This window comes from Mytilus trossulus, chromosome 1 (genome assembly GCF_036588685.1).
Source record: "Mytilus trossulus isolate FHL-02 chromosome 1, PNRI_Mtr1.1.1.hap1, whole genome shotgun sequence".
Lineage (NCBI taxonomy): Eukaryota > Metazoa > Mollusca > Bivalvia > Mytilida > Mytilidae > Mytilus > Mytilus trossulus.
Window position 1 is genome coordinate 78,517,096 of NC_086373.1, and position 21,655 is coordinate 78,538,750.

Below are 21,655 nucleotides of genomic sequence, written 5' to 3' on the forward strand. Positions count from 1 at the left end.
TACATGTAAATTCCAGGAAATACAAAAAAAGCCACAACAAAAGGTAGAATACTAACGTGGGCCTACCTTTTACAAGCAACTAAAGCTATATTTAATATAGGTGGTACAGACCCTATTTGCCCGCTATGCAAACTTAAGAAAGAAAACCTTCAACATTTTCTCACAAGATGTCCATTTCTATGCCCCATTAAATCAGCGGAAAAGACTAATTTAAGAACTAGGGAAACATTGAGCCAATTAATTGTTGACTTCAAAAAAATAGTGGGTTCTACACTTCCAAAAGACAGTAATTTCTTAAATGCTTTTGAAACAATTTCTAGAGATTTGTGTGATAAATTACATCAACAGAGGTTAACTCAGAGCAATGCTCTATCATTATAAAAATTCATCATTCATCACATGGAATTGAACTTTTCTCAAAACTTGTCAAAGTTCAAACAGTTATATCCATGTTATGATTGATAATTCATAACATTTGTACAACTGGCTAACGAAAAAATGTCTTTAATGATATATAAAAATAAGAATTGTCTCATTGGCACTCATACCATATCTTCTTATATCTATTCACCTGTAATTTACCTGTGAAAAAATCAGTGCAAATGAAAGAAAAATTCGGTGCAAATGAAATGCAGATCGTCGCAAATGCAAAAGGCTTAAACAAATTCTATAACCGCCCTTGAAGTTCAGTGGTTGGTTCAGAACAAGAAATCTTTGTGTTGTGGCATGACATTGGATTGTAAAAAATGTTAGGAAATGCATTTTGTGCATGATTTGGTAATTAATGCTTTTTAGACATCCTTTTCCAAAACCTCTAATTGTGTTAGAGTGTAAGAATGTTTCACATAAACTTTTATTGTTGTTTTCACTTCTTTATAAAAAGCATTTTGTTATAAGCTTCAATTGGATACGTGGGATATATTTACTTTACTTGAAGATATTTATTGTCTTTTGAAATTAAGGATACACATAGAAATCTATCATCTAAAGCTAAGTTGATCCTAGATAATTCAACTATTTTTCAAACCCCTTTTAATTATATAGCTCATCATGAATTCCAACACACATTTCTCATTTCAAACTTTTTATATTTAAGCTCTCTGAATGAGTATTTACATGTTAATATGTCAAATTTGATGTGTGAATTTGAGAGTTTGACTCACCATTTGAAATGCCTCCTATTTACATGTATTGATTGAACAGGAATCATTCAATACAGAGTTGTTCCATTACCAGTTTCACTTGTTACTGACAGTGTTTTAAATTTCTTTCAGGGGAAGTAAGAAATGACATTTATTTGACCTTGTCAGAAGCTCAGTTTGAAAGAGGAAATAAGAAATCTCAAAAGAATGTTGAAGTTGTTGTAACAGTTTATAATTCTAAAGGAAAAGTAGTGGAGGTAAGTGTATGAAGTTCAAGATTAAACTTTTAATTGGAAATATGGTCATCAGCATCATTTTGCAAATTGTATTATTATTTTATTCAAAGTAGAACTGTTTTTGAATTGTGATAAAATGTTTACACTGTGTTTTTGTAGTCACAAAACATTGACACATCAACATCTGTTCTTTATAGATAGACAAGTAATACATTACAAGGATTACAAGAGTCATCAAAATATAAACTGGATAGCAGACGACACTAACCATCTTTATGATATGTCAAGTTGAGATTAAAGAATGTTAGTTTATGAAGAAGTATCTACTAGTTGGTGTGCCATTGCATAAGCATCTATCTATTTTACGTCAGTAAGATTGTTATCCCTGATCTTTCATTCATTATTTCAATAATATTGATTTTTTTCTACAGCTGACAGATTTGACTCAGTATTTGTAGATACATATTTATTTTTTAGAAGTGTATACACCATGGTTGCGGAGAAGATCCACTAATTCATTTTCCGTCCTGTGTATTTTACCATGACAACTATCCAAAATGGCAAGAAACAATTAAGGTATATTTATTTTAGTGTCAGTATCATAATGGATTGTCATTAATACTATATTATTGAAAGACCCAAGCATGGGAACTACAGTTTACAATGAAATTTTCTTTCTTGAGAAGTTTGATAGCAAATTTTTATACCATCTATTCTAGAACTTTTCAGATCTCTCAGAAACATGTAGCAATATTTTTAATTGTCAATATGTTGAATGAACTTAAAATATTTCAAAAATTAATATAAAAACAAAATGCCTTTAAAAATAGTCAGCAACATCAATTTTAGATCACAGTAGAACTTTTGAATATGACTACATTTTTAAAAGGATGTTTGCTTGTCATGTTTTGGGATTTTTGTCAGATTTTGGGAATCCTTTGGTTTTATCCATTTAAATCCCTAATAAAACTTGCCCATTGACCCCCATTTTCTTCTTTTTTATATCTTTTACATACTGTGGATTCATTATTATTCTTGGATACCAATTTTTGTGGAATTCGTGGGTACAGTGGAACCACGAAATCAAATGTTCAACGAATATCATCTTTTCAATAGGCTTTGCATACAGAGATTGACAAAACCACGAAATCCAATATCCACGAATATGCAAGTTTTCAGCAATCCATGAAAATTAATACCCACGAAAATAAATGAATCCACAGTATATAATAATCCACAGTATATAATAATAAGCCATCTGTTAAAGTAACATGTTTAACCACGCCACATTATTTATGTATGTGCCTGTCCCAAGTCAGGAGCCTGTGTTTCAGTGGTTGTCGTTTGTTTATGTGTTACATATTTGTTTTTCGTTCATTTTTCTACATAAATAAGGCCGTTAGTTTTCTCGTTTGAATTGTTTTACATTGTCTTATCGGGGCCTTTTGTAGCTGACGATGCGGTATGGGCTTTGCTCATTGTTGAAGGCCGTACGGTTAACTATAGTTGTTAATGTTTGTGTCATTTTGGTCTTATGTGGATAGTTGTCTCATTGGCAATAATACCACATCTCCTTTTTTATATATTATGTAAATTTTATTATTTTTTAATAGTTTTTGAGAACTTGATAAAGCTATGAAAAGTCAAGAGAAAACATTTTCCTTCCAAAATTTCAATGGCTAATATCTCGAAAACAAGCACATTGACCTACATATTTTTTTTGTGCTTTTGATTCCTTTATTAATCACCTTTCAATATATACTAGTGTTTTGAAAAGTTAATTATTTTGAAACTGAGCAGCTACCTCCCTTTAAGTAAATTGTAGTATAGTTTTTCATTTTGTTATATTTTCAGATCTCATTACCAATGGATGAACTTCCTGGATCTCACATTAGATTTGATGTTTACCATTGTCAAGGTATATTATTCAATGTGTCTTAGATCTTCTTAGTTTGTTTTTTAAGGAGATGACATAAACCAAGGCTCACATCTAAAGTTAACCTTAAGACTTTCAAAATGGTCGAGTGCTCAACACCATGACTACTCTAAATCATTTCTAGTAAAGAAGTTGTATGCAAATTGAACAAATAAAATGAAAACCAATTCTCAATTCACGTAAGAAAAGGAGGGAAGATGAAAATCATTCGTCATTGATTGTTGAGGGTTCTAAAATATAGTCTGAGACAAGTTAGTGCAGAAAATACTGAGTTATACACAACTGAATAATTATCTTGACTTTAATATCCTTCTTCTTACAATATTATTTTTTCTTCTTACAATTCAATATTTGGATGCCATTCATCCCATATTTTACATCTGTTTAATGTTGTTCATTAATATATATTTGCAGCCAGAAACAGAGCAGAAAAGAAACTTTATGGTTTTGCTTTTATGAGAGTTACTAATAATTTACAAATTGTTATCAAAGATGGATCTCATAATCTTTGTATATTTAAGGTAAGAAAAGATCATGGCTGAATTTAAAGCTTTTTAATTCCAACATTTCCTATTTATCATTTCAATGGCATCTCAACTGTTTCTATTTAAACTATACTTTAAAACAAGGAAAACATAATTAATACTTTAACATTAGTACATGTCGTTATTCTATATGTTTATTCTATTCTTAAAATATTTTCATTGGATCAACATTATTGCATCAACCTAAAAGTTGTATGTTAATGATACACCCTTGAATTTACCTTTATTTTTTTATTTCTCATAAGAATAAAGAAATGTTTCCTTTATTCCTGCGCGTATTTTTCTGCAATACAAAAAAATATGAGCATAAGAGAATTATTAAACCAAAGTAGTAATTGATAAATATACATAAAATATTATTTCATTTTATAATGATACATGACTTGGTTTTATTTTATAGTGTGAAGATGAAAAGAAGATCAAATTTGAGAAATATTGCAAAATACCATTTCTGGCAGAAGATTATGGCGAGACCACTAAACAGTCATCTGCACAGTCGCCTACATCAGCACCTTATGACAGACATCAGCGAGAACATATAGGAATTAGAACTCTTTTATGTTCTACAAAGTTTACACAAACATGTAAGATAGAAATTCAAGTATACACATATTAAATACTACTGTACTTGTACTTTTTTTAGCGGGTACTTATTTTTGCAAATTTTGTATTTCAAACACGTTTGTGGGTATTTATTTTCACGATTTTATAATTATTGCCTTTAAGTTAAAAGGTTTGATTTAGATTCCTGTGTATTTATTTTCGCAATAATAACCCAACTGTGAAATTTGTGAAAATAAGTATAATTACAGTAATTCTAATAATGTGTTCTTTATTTTAGCTTTGTAAACAATACAACAATGTGTTTAGATATAAAAATAATTAGATAGGAAATAATGTATGTACATTGATATTTTATGTGTATAAGTAATAGAAAACGAAGAGGCAGTGCTAACAAAGAACAGATCTTCATATCTCAGGCATGGGAAATAAATGTATATTGTTTGTTGCTTTTATTTTCAGCTGAGCTCCTTGGTGTGTTAAACTGGAGAGAAGAAAAAAGTCATATAGATAAAAATCTGAATGAACTGATGAGTGTACAAGGCACTGAAGTGATGAAGGTATGTATGTCACTGATAGCTGATATATAATGTACAGGAAACATTTATTTGAAGGTCACCCTTGGAAACAAAGTCCATAAGTGTTACTTCAGCAACAATCAGGTTTTTAGGTTAAGATTGCATGCATTCATGGGACAGGCTTGATATCTACATCTTCCAATGTTAATCATGGATAGTTTAAACAGAACCGTGCAGACAAGTGATCATTATATAGGTCTTATTCAATAAATGTCATACAATTTATAGGTGATATGTTATACTTTGATATATAAGATACAATATGATGAATATTTGAATTACAATTTTTGTCAAGAAAACATTTATTTTTATCAAAAACTTCAAACTTAATGCATGGCGTATAAATCTTTTATACAGGATCAACTACAAATGTACAATCATGAAAAAACGTGGATTACTCAAACTCAATTTGAGTTGTCTAGCAAAATGAAATGAAAAATTAAAACAATGTTTACCGTTCAGTGCTCACAAGCACTTTGATTGCGTAATAGAGGTGAACTTAATAGCAGCTTTAGCTGTAATTGAAAATTGTAAAGTTATTTTTATGGTTTTCACTCACTTTTCTTTTCCATATGTACATGTTATTGACAGAAAGATATCGGAAGACATTGGATGATTTTTGAGAATACTTACCATACTTTATGTTGGTTTTTTTCTATAGTGGTCCCTCCTGGCTGAAATGGGAAAAATACATTTATAACACCTTTTTAAGTTATTTGTTTATCACAAATACTGTAAAAGTACTTTAATTCGTGGGTATCAATTTTCGTGGTTTGAGCAATATTTACATATTCGTGGGTTTTTAAATTCGTGGATTTTAGTTTTCTTAAAAAAAAAAGAATTGAAAAAATTAAAGCCTTTAGACACGAAAGTTACAAATAGTCTGGATTGAAGGAAATTGCAAAGTAAACATTGACCCGTGTAAATCCTAGTGACAACACTAATTAACCCAAGATTAAAGACCATGAAAGGTGTAAATTAGGCCATAAACATGTCACCTAAAGAAAACAGCAACATAAACAAATGATATAAACGTATCTCAAATTGTCAAATGATTTTTATCATAATCAAGCCCAGCATGAAAATATTATTTCCCATGTGTACGAAAACTATGAGGATATAAAATGAACACTTTATCATACTAGCATATCAATACCGGAAATCTGACTTTCATCATCAAAAATATTTTTATGAGAATTAAAAGATCAAAAGTTGTACAGTTTAGGTTATTAAAGATTAAATGGGGGTCTCATTGGGGGGTTCCGATCCCAGATCCCGCTTACTGTTTTGTCAGATTCCCGTATCCCGCTTACACTATGTACGTAACCAATTCTCATTTTTTTGTCATTTCCCGGGTCCCACAAGACCTCATTTCCCGTTTTCACACTTTATCATACTAGCATATCAATACCGGAAATCTGACTTTCATCATCAAAAATATTTTTATGAGAATTAAAAGATCAAAAGTTGTACAGTTTAGGTTATTAAAGATTAAATGGGGGTCTCATTGGGGGGTTCCGATCCCAGATCCCACTTACTGTTTTGTCAGATTCCCGTATCCCGCTTACACTATGTACGTAACCAATTCTCATTTTTATGTCATTTCCCGGGTCCCACAAGACCTCATTTCCCGTTTTCACGACACAATAATTTGACTTTCACGTTTCACGCTTACGAAAAATCGGCAATCCCGTGTCACGCTTAGACCCCAATGAGACCCACTTAAATGAGTATACTCTTCCATGCAGGTGTAGTTCGGTGACTGCTATTAAAGTATTCTCTGATTTAGCGTTATTCAATACTTTCTTTAGATCATATCAGTAGTCAAACCTACATGGTAATCTTTCTTGTCTTGATTTGGACAATGGTTGTTTTATTTCGTTGGACACTTAAATTCGTGGATAGAGTCATCCACGAAAACCACGAAAATTGGTACCCCACGAATAAAAGTACTTTCACAGTAAGTGATATTGTAACTGATCATGAATGACCCATCTTATTTGCTCTATGAGTTATTATTGAATATAGAACAGATAATGATATATGTTTTGTATTTTCAGTTTTTACAGAACATTATGGACCGTTTATTAGAGATGCTGGATGATGGATGTACAAACAAAGCTCCTTATTGTTCCAAAGTCTTCCAAGTTATTGTAAGTATAATTGTTAAAAGAATTGTAAAGCAGCTACATGAAAAATACGTTTGATATATTAATAGCCCATTTTCCATACACAATTTATCATTTATATTCTGAATTCTGTTGCTTTTGGAATTCTTCTTCCACAAATGTAAAGCACTATGGTTAAGGTATCCTAACCAGGGGACGATAAAATTTGGGTGATACAAGATTTGTGATATGGATATGAATTTGAGTTAGGAATTTATATCAAATATGTAAGATTGCCGCAGTAACTGCTTACATAAAGTCATAGCAAATTAAGACTAAACACATGATTATACTTTGGTCTCATTTATCTATCTGATATAAGGAGCACTATTTAAACATTTTACTTTGACCACAACATTATATATGTACCAAAATAATGCACTTTATGACATAATAACAAAAAAATGGGATCCTCCACGAGGTTTACCAAAGACTTGAACATTGTTTTTTGCTTCTTCTCCCTTAGTATGCAGAATAAATGAGTAAAAATAAAGACTGTCAGTGTCAAAATAATAAATCCAGATAAAAAGATATGTCTTCTTGCAATTACCTTATGAACTAGCACTTAAAGATTCCAGGTAGTGTGTATGTCTTGTTCAAAGCAGCTTTCACAATCTTTTCCCATTAGCATGTTCTCGTCCTGAAGATGCACATAGTTTCTCACATACGGTTTATATGTTGGAAAGGATGGGATTTTAGGGGATAAATTTCATAGAATTACAGAACAATAGGGATTTCAATATGTATACAAATAAAAGCAAACGAATTATTTCACAATTTATATAGAAACTAAGGTTCAACTCCCTCAGGCAAGTTGACCTTAGACGGATTTGGCTAATCATTGTAAAATTGAGAATGGAAATGGGGAATGTGTCAAAAAGACAACAACCCGACCAAATAAAAAAAAAACAGCAGAATGTCACCAACAGGTCTTCAATGTAGTGAGAAATTCCCGCACCCGGAGGCGTCCTTCAGCTGGCCCCTAAACAAATATATACTAGTTCAGTGATAATGAACGCCATACTAATTTCCAAATTGTACACAAGAAACTAAAATTAAAATAATACAAGACTAACAAAGGCCAGAGGCTCCTGACTTGGGACAGGCGCAAAAATGTGGCGGGGTTAAACATGTTTGTGAGATCTCAACCCTCCCCCTATACCTCTAACCAATGTAGAAAAGTAAACGCATAACAATACGCACATTAAAATTCAGTTCAAGAGAAGTCCGAGTCTGATGTCAGAAGATGTAACCAAAGAAAATAAACAAAATGACAATAATACATATATAACAACAGACTACTATCAGTTAACTGACATGCCAGCTCCAGACTTCAATTAAACTAACTAAAAGATTATAATTTCATCATATAAACATCAGGCACAATCCTTCCTGTTAGGGGTTTAGTATCATACCATCATAACATATATGAAAAGAACATAACCCGTGTCATGCCATTAACTGTTTTTAGAATAAATGTGTTTAGTTCCGACGCAAAGACCTTATCAGTGACTCAATATTAACACCAAAATATGCAATCTTTAATGACTTGACAACAGTTTCGTAATTATATCCCTTCTTAATAAGTCTATTCAAAGGTTTTGTAAGTTTCTGAGGTGAATACTGACACCTTTGTGCTTTATAAAGAATGTTTCCATAAAAAATTGAATGTGAAATACCTGAACGTAGAAGAAGTCTGCATGTTGAGCTATATTTACGAATGATGTCTTTATGCCTTTGTATGTCATATAGCTCTTCAACTGTTTCTATTCTTAATTTACATCATTATCATTCAAAGTTTGGGCTTTGAGCATTCCTGATGAAGATAAAACCAGAAAAAAGCTTATGATGGATGCTATTTATAACATTTTATTTCATTTGTTATAGGTATTTATATTGAATTTATTATTGGACACAAGATTTGAGAATTTTAGACCAGTTTATGAGGACTACTTAGCAAAGACCTTTTCTTTTCCTAATGTTTACAAGTAAGTTATATGTCATATGACTTAATATTCATTTAACTCATAATTTTATTATTTTAAGCTGAAAATCTAGACCAGAATACTTTCTTTTATTCACCTCCAATGTCATATCTTTGAACATACACAACTGCATCTTAAATCGGTTAAATATATTTTTCTACTGTTTAAAGTTTTTATTGTCTTATTAACTGTTATTCAATAAATTCACATTCAGATGATAATTTAAAACTTTTTTTCTCAAGACATTTAATGAACCAGTTTGCCTTTGGTATAGAACAATTCTGTGAAGGGAAAGCGTTCACTTTGTCAATGGCAATGAAGGTAAGAATTGTTATGAAACTCAGAATTAGTCAAATAATATTGAGAGGAAGCTTTTTGACATTGCGAATATTGATGTTCTGTGTATTATTTACAAAGATTTCCAAATTGATTTGTTTTATGAAAATTGCTTTATCAAATAAAGTATACTCTTGAAGTGCTTTAAATCTATGAAAAAAAAATATTCTTTGTGTGCATTGAAAATATTTGATAAACAAACATATAATTTTTAATATAAAAACATTTATTATGCAAACAGTAATATATTTACCTGCATAGATGAGAAATACAAAATCTAAATTTAAGATACATGATATTGACTGTAGGTACTTGGAGAACTAATGAGACTTATAACAAGATCAAGACAGTTAGAAAAGGAAAGGTAAAAATACCAATACTGTTATAGCTTCATTCTGTTAACAGAACTATAGTTTCCTATTATTTCATTATCCAATGCTTCAACTTTTATTCTCTAAAGTTTTCTTTTGTAGCTAATTTTTATGGATTAAATAAGTTAATAACTATACATTTTTTGCAATTAATCATGGTTGAGGTATTTTTTGATAAATGGTTCTAATGGATTCCTTTCTGTTCTTGGGATACAATTTTTCATGAATTTCTTTGATTAAGGTTTCCCACAAATTTATATTAAAAAATATACACACCCTCTGTAGATTTGTGTACAGATTTTGGCAAAACCACTGCACCAAATATCCATGAAAACATGAGTTTTCCTCAATCAGTGAAATTTGGTATCCACAAAAATCAATAAATCAACAGAATATTGTATAGCGGATTATTTTCGCTGGGTGTAAATTTTCGCTTATTTTCGTGGATGGAACAAAATCACCAAAATAAATTCAGCCAACTTAAAAATGTCCATGCAAAGGTATTAGTAAAAATTTTGATACGCCAAAATAATAATTGCCAAAATATTTCTTATGACTTATTCAATGAAAATCGTGAAAATAACCTGCTATACGGTATGTAGTATTTATTCAGTTTGTAGTGCTATGAACTATGAAGACTGAAAGGATAAAGATTTTTAATACAGTTCTATAGTTATTTTAAAATCTTTTATCTTTTGTAGTCCTTTTAATGACAGAGAAAAGGAAAAAGAATTTAGAATAAAACTTCAGCACCTGTTTGAAAAAATGGGACGACTACTTTCACAACAGGATGAAAAGCTTAAAATTTCTCAGGTATGATGAATTTATATGATTTATTTAATTAAAATTCATTTTAGGTAGGCAGTAATTGATGCCTTTTCCACAATTTGTGTGCCCATATCATAAACTTGGATATGTATAGTCAACTAAGGCTATATTCGCAGTTAGTAACTCAAATAACTTGACACACTCAAGTGCTGTCAACATAGTTTGAAGCATTGAATGGGTCAACTGTCACTCATGAAATAGCATCTGTAGTTAATTGAAAGTTCATTGTTGCTGGTTAAGTGATTTTTAGCAGGTGGAAAATAAATGCCTCATACAATGTAATACATTGAAAAAGTGTAAGCCAGTGAATTTTCTAACCTTGTAAATGAATAGACAAGTTCTTGAAAACTTTTACAATAGAGGTTACCATCCCATGATGCATACAATGTTTAAATTTTACAATTTGATATATCAAAATGAAGGTATGTTTGTTTTAAATAAATATGAAACATTTTTCAGATGGAACTATTATCAAATCTACATAAATGCTATGAACCACTGATGGAGTTGATAACCAAAAGAGAATTAGCAGACCAAGTCCGAGATGTGATCACACATTTACCTAAGGCCAAAGATTTACCTGTTGAAATTAGAAGGACCAAGATGGAATTTATACAGAAAACTGTTAACTCTGATCTGTTTAGAGATGATGGTATGACTTCGTATATTGCTCAATTAGTCTTAATTTTAAATTATTATACTCGTCCCAGACTCTAATACCTGCAATCTTTTCAGAATCTCAATGGGGGATTTTAAAGCGCAAGAGGACTTAATACTCCTCTAATATTGTCATTAGTGTTTTTATCTACTGTATTTGGTCACAAGTGATAATTTGTAACTTAGTTTAGATCTGTCCGATACTCACTTCCAGTTTTCATATTCTTTTTATTACAAAATGTACTAGTGGAAGTGTGTTTAGCACAACATCACATGCATTCTTGCTAGAATTGGTTATATTGAGATAATGAAGATAAAACTATTATGGTCTGAAATTTTCAGTGGTTTTAAATAAGAACTTCAGTATTCATGCATTTTGGTCGATTGCAAATATGCCAATTTGAGATATTTGATGTTTAATATTTTCCTATTCGAGATTCTGTTTTATGAATTGCTTATTTCATAGTTTCTTTGTTATACCCCCGATTTAAAAAAGGGGGGTATACTGTTTTACCTCTGTCAGTCCGTCCGTCCGTCAGTCCGTCCGTCCCATGAATATTTTTGTCTCATTTTTCTCAGGAACTACAATACAAGGATTTCTGAAATTTGGTTTCAGGGTTTATCTAAGTCACCTATACCGTGTGATGCGTTTTCAGATTGATCACTTGACAACTTCCTGTTTACCGAACACTTGTATGATTTTACACATGATAAAATTGAGAATGGAAATGGGGAATGTGTCAAAGAGACAACAACCCGACCAAATAAAAAACAACAGCAGAAGGTCACCAACAGGTCTTCAATGTAGCGAGAAATTCCCGCACCCGGAGGCGTCCTTCAGCTGGCCCCTAAACAAATATATACTAGTTCAGTGATAATGAACGCCATACTAATTTCCAAATTGTACACAAGAAACTAATATAAAAATAATACAAGACTAACAAAGGCCAGAGGCTCCTGACTTGGGACAGGCGCAAAAATGCGGCGGGGTTAAACATGTTTGTGAGATCTCAACCCTCCCCCTATACCTCTAACCAATGTAGAAAAATAAACGCATAACAATACGCACATTAAAATTCAGTTCAAGAGAAGTCCAAGTCTGATGTCAGAAGATGTAACCAAAGAAAATAAACAAAATGACATAGCCAAGTTGAAAATTTTCGTCACATTTTTCTCAGGAACTACAATACAAGGATTTCTGAAATTTGGTTTCAGGATTAATATAAGTCAGCTATACTGTGTGATGTGTTTTCAGATTCATCACTCGACAACTTCCTGTTTACCGAACACTTGCATATTTTTACACTATTAATATTATCCACTTGCGGCGGGGGGTATCATCAGTGAGCAGTAGCTCGCAGTTTCACTTGTTTTAAAATCTTTTCTTATCTTTGGTATAATTTACTGACAGTTTCCATGTAATATTCTTAAGTTTGTATTTCTGATGAAAAACAAATCTGCTTTGAGGTTTAGAAGACAAAGCAAAGTACATGTTTTTGTTGACAAAACTATTTAAATGAATGGTCTTATTTTGAAAATTGAAGCTTCTATTATAATAATATTTACTTTTGTCTATATTGAAAATGTTATATTTTCAGAATCTCGGAGTACTTTATTATCCTTATGTTTGAACCATATAAAGGCATGTCTGATAGAGCGATATTTCCTCGACATACAAATAGCTACTTCAATACTTGGAGATATTCTGGAGATTTTTTTTAACTTGAAAGAGGTAAAAAATTTATTTAGTATTACTAGCATAAACACATCAGCTTTATTAAAGTTGGCTATATAAGATTTTGTGTTACACAATCAAATATTGTAACTATTTTTAATTTCTATGAAAACATAAGCCATTGATTAAAAATCATAAAGATGGAATTTAAGTCATGTCAACAGTTTCAATTTCTATTCTTAAAGGGAAAATTCACGATTTTTTACTTATGGTTTAAATATGTTCATTATGACATAATATATATATTCACAAAGTTTTATCGCTATATGTGCAGTAATAAAGGAGAAATTCAATATTTAATGAAAAAATATTAACTACTTCCTGTAGGTCGTGACGTTTTCTCCTGGTTTTTGCATGCCGGGATTTAAAAAACAATCATTAAAAGTCTTGGTTTTTAATCATATTTTAACGTAATCGTAAGCGCGCCGATGACTTATGCTTTATCTAATAACCATCCGATAATAAGAAGATAAAACGCACATACGTTCAATTGTACATATTCATGAGATAAATTTTCTATGTTAAACGTATATATTCGAATTATTTTTGTAGACAACACAAAAAGTTATAAATTGATTTTTAATTAATGTATTTTCGGACTGATAAGGTGAACAAAGTAAAGTACAATAATCTGTATAGACAATATGTTGGTGTACTCTTATTGACCTTTTACTATCTCTGCTATGACTTGGTTGATACGATGTGTGTATTCACGGTTCTGTAGCAATACTCGTAGATGGCTTGTTGAAAGGTAAATTGTTATTTGCAGTTCGGTATTTAACCACGCCTCTCGGGCACACCTTGCCAGGTGTGACTGTCTATTCGGATCAGTGAATTATAAGACATGGGGAGCATCCAATACACATATTTAAAATATATATTCAAGTTGGTGACAAATAAAAATTGATCGCCGTGGAATTATTTAATTATGTTTGGTGCTATTATTTATTTGAATTCAAATAAGTTAATTTACTAAGAAATACACAATTTTTGGTTAAAGACGGGAAACTTAATTCATATGTCCGATTGAAATGATTTACACCTTTTGTCCTTGATTGATGTCTAATAAAAAGGAGAACTTAGAAATTATAAATAGCTTTACCAAAGTATTTTTATTTGTCTTTATTAGGCAAATAAATGAATGAGAACACTTAGATTTAGACTTTTTAAAAGCCACGTACAAATTAATAACTGGAAGTCACTGAAGATAACTCTACCGAAGCGGAATATAATATGAACGAATAAAGAAAAAATATATTTGTACTTGAGAAGTCTTAAAACATTGACAGCAAATTTAAGGTCTTCTTGGAATGGAATCGAAAAATTACGAATAGATATTCTTTATCAAGTGTGAAAAACGTCAACCAAATTTAATCATAATCGGGGACGTCCTTATTAAAGTAGTCTTCGTCTCACAACGTATAATACTTAATAACTATTTGACCAAAGATGTTTAAAAACAAAAGACAACGAATTTAATGTCATCTTTCCCTATTTTTGAATGTAATTATAAGTCTGTTCAATTTGCAAGAATACCCCTAAAGCGGACAAATATATGACAAGCAGTTTATTCTTTAAATTTGCTGTCATTGAATATCAAGAAAGAAAATAAATCCCGAAAATTATTTGAAACTTTAATACTCAATAGCTTTCCTAGAAAATATTCACATCCCTCGGGGATTATTAGTGTACGTCCAGTTGCATATGTCGGAACAGTTGTGGTGATGACGAATTTCTTTCTTTATAATTGATATATAAATCTGTGATTTTACTATGTTCATAACTTCGGTGAACCAAAGCAAGTTATAGATCGACCTGTATTTAAATCAAATTGGTCCTCTTCTTCTTCTTCTTCTTTCTTTGGTATACAATAGTCTATCGAATTGGATGATTACATACTGTTGGTATACGTGGACTAGTCTATTTACAAAACTTTTACCCCAATTTGCACAAAATGTATGTTTCTTTCTTATGTTCAATGTATACATGTATATATTTTAAATTGCGCTGTAGTTCCGTAACTTTCTATCTGGGCGTATAAACGAATCGTCGACAAGTGCGCACGTTTTTTTAATCAACATTTCTGGAATGATCCAACTATGTCCTTTACTATTGACAACGAGTAAATATTACATTGTCCCAGAGACATATAATACAATTATATGTCTCTGATTTTCCCCAAATTAACCCTTGGAAAAAATACGTATATTTGTATATCTTCAATATTTTTTTTTTTTTTTTTTGTATCATTTTTTTTTTTTTTATAAAATATTCTTTACACCAGAAATTTTATTTATAAACAAGCGTATGAGTTAAGTAATGACTAGTATATTATATCACTTTCGGACACGCAAGACAGAGATGTATATTATACATGCACCTGATAGTTCAAAATGGAAAGTTATAAGTGATCGGCCGTGTACACTGATCAATACCTACAGAAGTGAAACGATGCATGAACTTGCAGGCCCGACAGGAAATCGCTTGAATACCTGGTCGTGTCACCTTACACCCCTCACAATACCTTTGGGAGTAATACCTTAAGCCATGCGGGTGATCAGTGGAGCGAAGATCCTAATTTATTTGAATAAAGTATATTACTTTAAAGAATTATGAACGAATTAGATTTTCGAAAACAATTTTCACGGAACTCTTATTTATGATTTGAACTTTGACTTTTTAACTAATTCCAATATTAACAGTTTAAAAATAACAGACTATATGGTTATTAGAAATATAAGAACATTTTCCGAATCAAGTTAGTTAGTCAGATAAAACAACCGTACGATTGACAAGATATCGACACGTAATTACGACAACATCGGTTACTGTAGTTTTGTTTCTTTATGGTTTATAGACATATCGTGATTTTTATTTGGACAAGATAACAAAATGGCGGAACGTAAAGAACTGATACTCAAAATTTAAAATCGATGGTGATCTCTTATCTAGCGGAATAAAACTTTAATATTTATAAATTTGAGCATTTTTATACAGAATGGACATAATATGAATTTTTGATTTTTTTGCGAAGTTTCCCTTTAAATATAAAATATTTGTATGACATAAGCATTCAAATTTCAGTTTTGTTTGAAGCTTTGAGACTTTTTATGTATAGCTTCAGAAAAATGCTTTTTGGCATGCTTGGTGGGGGTGTTGTTAAATGATATAAGTGACCTATCTATTCAAGAAATATGAAAAAGCCAAATATATAAAAGATAATTTCACAAATTTGTTCCCTTAAAGAAGTAATGAAACAAAAATACAGATTAATAAGCATATGAATAATGTGAAATGCCCTAACTAAGGCTTACTAACTGTAAGATACTGAGATACTGTGGATTCATTGATAATTGTGGGATACCAATTTTTGTGGATATTGAGGGTGTGGGTTACACACATTTAGCATCTTGTATTTCAAAATTATCAAAACCACAAAATTTAATATTCACGAAATTACAATTTTTATCCAATTTCTTAAAATAAATGAATCCAGAGTAAAATAATATTTTATATAATTGTGAATTTAAGACCAAAAGATTATGTCCTCCACATGTTCAGGTAAGTACCAAGTCCTATAACCTATCATTGTTGTTGTAAACATGTATTAACTTTGTGTGCATTGTTAACATTATAATTAATCTGCATATTATTTTAAAAGAAGGTTCTCTAGCGTTAGTTTTTCAGGGAGATGATCTTTGATCATGAGGTCCCTTCCCATTCTTCGTTATGCCCCACCTACGATAGTAGAGGGGCATTATGTTTTTTATGCCCCACCTACGATAGTAGAGGGGCATTATGTTTTTTATGCCCCACCTACGATAGTAGAGGGGCATTATGTTTTCTGGTCTGTGGGTCCATTCGTTCATCCGTCTGTTGGTTCGTTTGTCAGGTTAAAGTTTTTGGTCAAGGTAGTTTTTAATGAAGTTGAAGTCCAATCAACTTGAAACTTAGTATACATGTTCCTTATGATATGATCTTTCTAATTTTAATGCCAAATAAGAGTTTTTTGCCCAATTTCACAGTCCATTGAATTTAGAAAATGATAGTGCAAGTGGGGCATCCATGTAATTGGGACACATTCTTGTTTTTATGCTAAAATGCTTTTGCTTTAAATATATGCTTTAATGTAAAGTATTTACTGACTAGCTAATTATTATTAGCTCACCTGGCCCAAAGGGCCAAGTGAGCTTTTCCAATCACTTGGTGTCCGGCGGCGTCGTCGTCCTTCGTTAACTTTTACAAAAATCTTCTCCTCTGAAACTACTGGGCCAAATAAAATCAAACTTGGCCACAATCATCATTGGGGTATCTAGTTTAAAAATTGTGTCCGGTGACCCGGCCAACCAACCAAGATGGCCGCCATGGCTAAAAATAGAACATAGGGGTAAAATGCAGTTTTTGGCTTATTAATCAAAAACCGAAGCATTTAGAGCAAATCTGACATAAAATTGTTTATCAGGTTAAGATCTACCTGCCCTGAAATTTTCAGATGAATTGGACAACTGGTTGGTGGGTTGCTGCCCCTGAATTGGTATTTTTAAGGAAATTTTGCTGTTTTTGGTTATTATCTTGAATATTATTATAGATAGAGATGAACTGTTACCTGCAAAAATGTTCAGCAAAGTCAGATTTACAAATAAGTCAACAGGACCAAAATGGTCAGTTGACCCCTTTAGGAGTTATTGCCCTTTATAGTCAATTTTTAACCATTTTTCGTAAATCTTTTCTATATTATCTTGTACAAAAATCTTCTCCTCTGAAACTACTGGGCCAAATAAAATTAAACTTGGCCACAATCATAATTGGGTTATCTAGTTTAAAAATTGTGTCCGGTGACAAGACCAATCAACCAAGATGGCTGCCATGGCTAAAAATAGAACATAGGGGTAAAATGCAGTTTTGACTTATGACTCAAAAACCAAAGCATTTAGAGCAAATCTGATAGGGGGTTGATATTGTTTATCAGGTCAAGATCTATCTGCTCTAAAATTTTCAGATGAATTGGACAACTGGTAAGTAGGTTGCCCCTGAATTGATAATTTTAAGGAAATTTTGGCTTTTTTGTTATTATCTTGAATATTATTATAGATAGAGATAAACTGTAAACATTAATAATTTACAGCAAAGTAAGACCTAAAAATAAGTCAACATGACCAAAATGGTCAATTGACCCCATAAGGAGTTATTGCCTTTTATGGTAAATTTTAACAATTTTCATAAAATTTGTAAATTTTACTAACATTTTCCACTAAAACTACTGGGCCAATCCTTATAGATAGGGATAATTGTACACAGCAAGAATGTTCAGTAAAGTAAGATTTACAAACACATCACCATCACCAAAACACAATTTTGTCATGAATTCATCTGTGTCCTCTGTTGAATATTCACATACTATGTCATAGACCAAGGTGAGCGACACAGGCTCTTTAGAGCCTCTAGTTTTATTTTGCATAACATTATGTTAAAAAAAGAAACATTTATAGTTGTATAAGTTTGTCGTTGGACACATTCTTGTTAAATTTCTGTAGTCAGTACTGAACTAGTACATATTTGTGCTTAGGGGCCAGCTGAAACCTAACTCTGGTTGCAAGATTTTTTTATGGTGTTGAAGAAACATTGGTAGCATTGCCTGTGTTCTGATCTATGGTTGGGTTTTTGTCTCTTTTGACTTTTACACATTCCTCATTTCCATTCTCGATTTTGGTTAAATCTTTAAAAATGTAGTCTAATAGACTTTATATTCAGTTCTTTATTAGTCAAATGTTTTACATCTTATAGTTATATCTGTAGTCTTTTTTGTGATTGTCATAGCCTGTCATAGGTTAAATATTTTTGGCCTTAATTTTAACATGTGAGATCTTAGGTAGTTGTTAAAATAATCTGAATCTGTTATGAATTATGTAGGTTAGACATTTTGTGCAGCCATTAGGAAATAATTTTCAGCAACAGACATTCAAAGAACATTTGTGTATTTTTTGAAGAACTAAAAGACAGAGTTCGTATGAATATTATATTAAAGGAAATCAAGTTAAAATATATTGAATTGATTTTTGAGAGATTTTTTCTGCAAATAAGTAAAAGACAAACTGACTGTTTTAATACATTTCATAAAGATGGTATTAATCTTCAGCAGTGATAGTTTGTAGTCTTTATAAACATTTCTCTGATTTCAGGTGAAGAGTATTTCCCAGGATATCAATACATTGGCTCTATCCCTGTTTGAAGTACTTATACAGAGTATATCAAGGATAGCTGATGGAGAATTTATATCAAATCCACAAAGTTATCCTCAAGTTATGGTGAGTTGTCTCTCTTTGCAGTATCAATAATTTTCTTTGGCAATGGTGTCACTGCTACAGTTAACTTTGAATATTGTTTCTATCTTTTTTAGAAAATTGGAAAGGAATATTTTATAAAATTTGGAAAGGGTTATGTTACAGATTTTGATAAGTTTGCATGCAACTTTGGTATGTTAAACATGAAGTAAAAATATAGATAAGTTATGTGTGCTTTTTTGGTGTATTTTTATATATTATCAAATGTAAACTTTTAGATTTAATTTACCTTCCTATTTATTTAGAATTCAATTGAAATCAGCCAAAACAAATCTTAGAGTTGTCCTAAAATAATCCGTTCTCACAAACCAATAAATTTGTTTAACCGAAAAGAATTAATATGTTGGAAAATAAAAGATTTTTTTTGATAAATAAGAAATAGAAATATGCGTATTTTTGTATTTCTTCACTTCGAATGATGTTAACATCAAAATTGTTGACCCTATGACTATTTAACTTCTTTAAAAACAGAAATTTATCTCACAACAACACGTTTATTTTAAACAATTAAAAAATTGCCCAATTTCTACCACTTGACCCTTGTTTATATTTTAGTATTGAAATACATATGAAATAAATTTATTATTTATCAGCTTCGAAAACCAACTATGTCAGAAAATAGTAGTCCATGTTCTACCTTGGATAGAAAAAGTAGACGAAGTCGAACTCTGTTTCAGGGAGTTAGTCGACCTTCTTCTGAAGTTATAACAACCAAAGATGATACACCTAAATTTCTTGTATGGTTTGAATTTAAATTACTATCCAGAAACTTTTGTATAACTCTGTCAGCTTTTGTGAACTTCTGAATATTGTTTGTTTCGCTATAATAATTATAATGCTGATTAATTAACTTTTCCTGTTCATCAACTATGATTAAAATTTTGTTCATAAAAATTCTATCTTCTAACCCAACATAAGCATTTGTTGTTGTGTCCTTACAATTAATATTTCTGTAAAATCTTAAATATTTAAAAGAAGAAATTGATAATTAGATAGCTATCCTGAATGGAAAAAGAATATATTAATATTTTTCTCAACACTTTCTCCTATCAAATTATGTTCAAACATTTATTCTACTTTATTGATTCAATGTTGCTTTTTGTTCTGAGTTTGCTAGACAGTCTTGTGTAGGGAACACGCCTGACAAAATTCTTTTTTATTTTATTTTTTGTGATTTGGTTTTTATAGTTCTATATTCTTGATTATTACTCAGCCTAACTGATATACTGGATTACTTATTGAATTTATTTTCATTCAGCCTTAGGTAGGGACTATTGGTATCCATTTCATTGTTGCAGCCACAGGTATATTTTTCAGAAACTGACCGCTGTATATATGTTGGTTTACAGTTTATCTTAAAGAGTTTGAGTGTATGTCAGAAGATAAAGGTCAAATGAACAAAATTCAAATGATCAGTCAGTTACTTTGATTTTAAGTCAAGGACCGGTAATCACATGGACATTGGAGAATGGTTTCATCCATTGTCATAATTGACCTTTGATTCTTAACTGAAAAAAATGTTAAGGTTTCTAATCAGTTTCATTTTTAGCTCAACTGGCCCAATGGACTATTGCCAACACTTGCCTTCTGTTGTCCTTATTAAGATTTTTATATTTTTGAAAATTTTACAATTCTTTCATTTTGTCAATTTTTAATAGCATTTAGATACCATTTTTTTTTAATTTTTATCTATCTGTCTTTATTTTAGTTCTAAAGTAATGATTTCTGGATGATAACTTTTTAATCTTTTTGATAAAAATCCTTACTATATTGGACATTTCTGATATACATCTTATAAAGTTAAAGATTAAAGTTAATGTTGAACATAGTAGTATTTTCTGTTTCAAAGTTATTCACAATTAACATTCAAATTCTGAAAAATCACTTTTTTCCCTTACTCATAAAAACTTCTGTTACCTTGGCACAGCCTTGTTTTATTTGAATATCATCTTTTGTTACTAACTTATATGATCTGTGCAAAGCACACCTCATGACTTTGGTAATGATAAGAAAACTGGGAAAACAAATATTTATTCCTTAGAGAGATTCCAACAAGTTTATATTCAAATTATAAAAAATCATTAAATACATCCAAATATAGTAACATATGGGTAGATAATATTTTTGATAAACATCAATAATGAACATTGCATCTTTTCATCATAGAAGTTTTGTTGATTTAAAAGGTCTTTCAAAGTAATTTGAAAAGGTTTGATACAGATTCAGAACAAATAGA

The 21,655-nt window shown here is 30.8% G+C and overlaps 1 protein-coding gene across 3 annotated transcripts in view; it reads left to right on the top strand.

Annotated features, from left to right (window-relative positions):
• The window catches only part of LOC134686153 (dedicator of cytokinesis protein 4-like), a 113,923-nt gene that overhangs the window by 44,847 nt on the left and 47,421 nt on the right, over nucleotides 1-21,655 (top strand). For 2 of the 3 annotated variants that reach the window (XM_063545829.1, XM_063545843.1), the window contains exons 15-30: nucleotides 1,275-1,399; nucleotides 1,856-1,954; nucleotides 3,233-3,296; nucleotides 3,729-3,835; nucleotides 4,260-4,443; nucleotides 4,883-4,980; nucleotides 7,059-7,151; nucleotides 9,054-9,154; nucleotides 9,394-9,472; nucleotides 9,796-9,851; nucleotides 10,560-10,671; nucleotides 11,146-11,338; nucleotides 12,942-13,075; nucleotides 16,610-16,639; nucleotides 19,258-19,383; nucleotides 20,013-20,156. In XM_063545829.1, the coding sequence (XP_063401899.1) occupies nucleotides 1,275-1,399; nucleotides 1,856-1,954; nucleotides 3,233-3,296; nucleotides 3,729-3,835; nucleotides 4,260-4,443; nucleotides 4,883-4,980; nucleotides 7,059-7,151; nucleotides 9,054-9,154; nucleotides 9,394-9,472; nucleotides 9,796-9,851; nucleotides 10,560-10,671; nucleotides 11,146-11,338; nucleotides 12,942-13,075; nucleotides 16,610-16,639; nucleotides 19,258-19,383; nucleotides 20,013-20,156 (1,745 nt within the window). The remainder of the gene's footprint in view (nucleotides 1-1,274; nucleotides 1,400-1,855; nucleotides 1,955-3,232; nucleotides 3,297-3,728; nucleotides 3,836-4,259; nucleotides 4,444-4,882; nucleotides 4,981-7,058; nucleotides 7,152-9,053; nucleotides 9,155-9,393; nucleotides 9,473-9,795; nucleotides 9,852-10,559; nucleotides 10,672-11,145; nucleotides 11,339-12,941; nucleotides 13,076-16,609; nucleotides 16,640-19,257; nucleotides 19,384-20,012; nucleotides 20,157-21,655) is intronic. The other variant, XM_063545836.1, reaches the window with a different exon arrangement.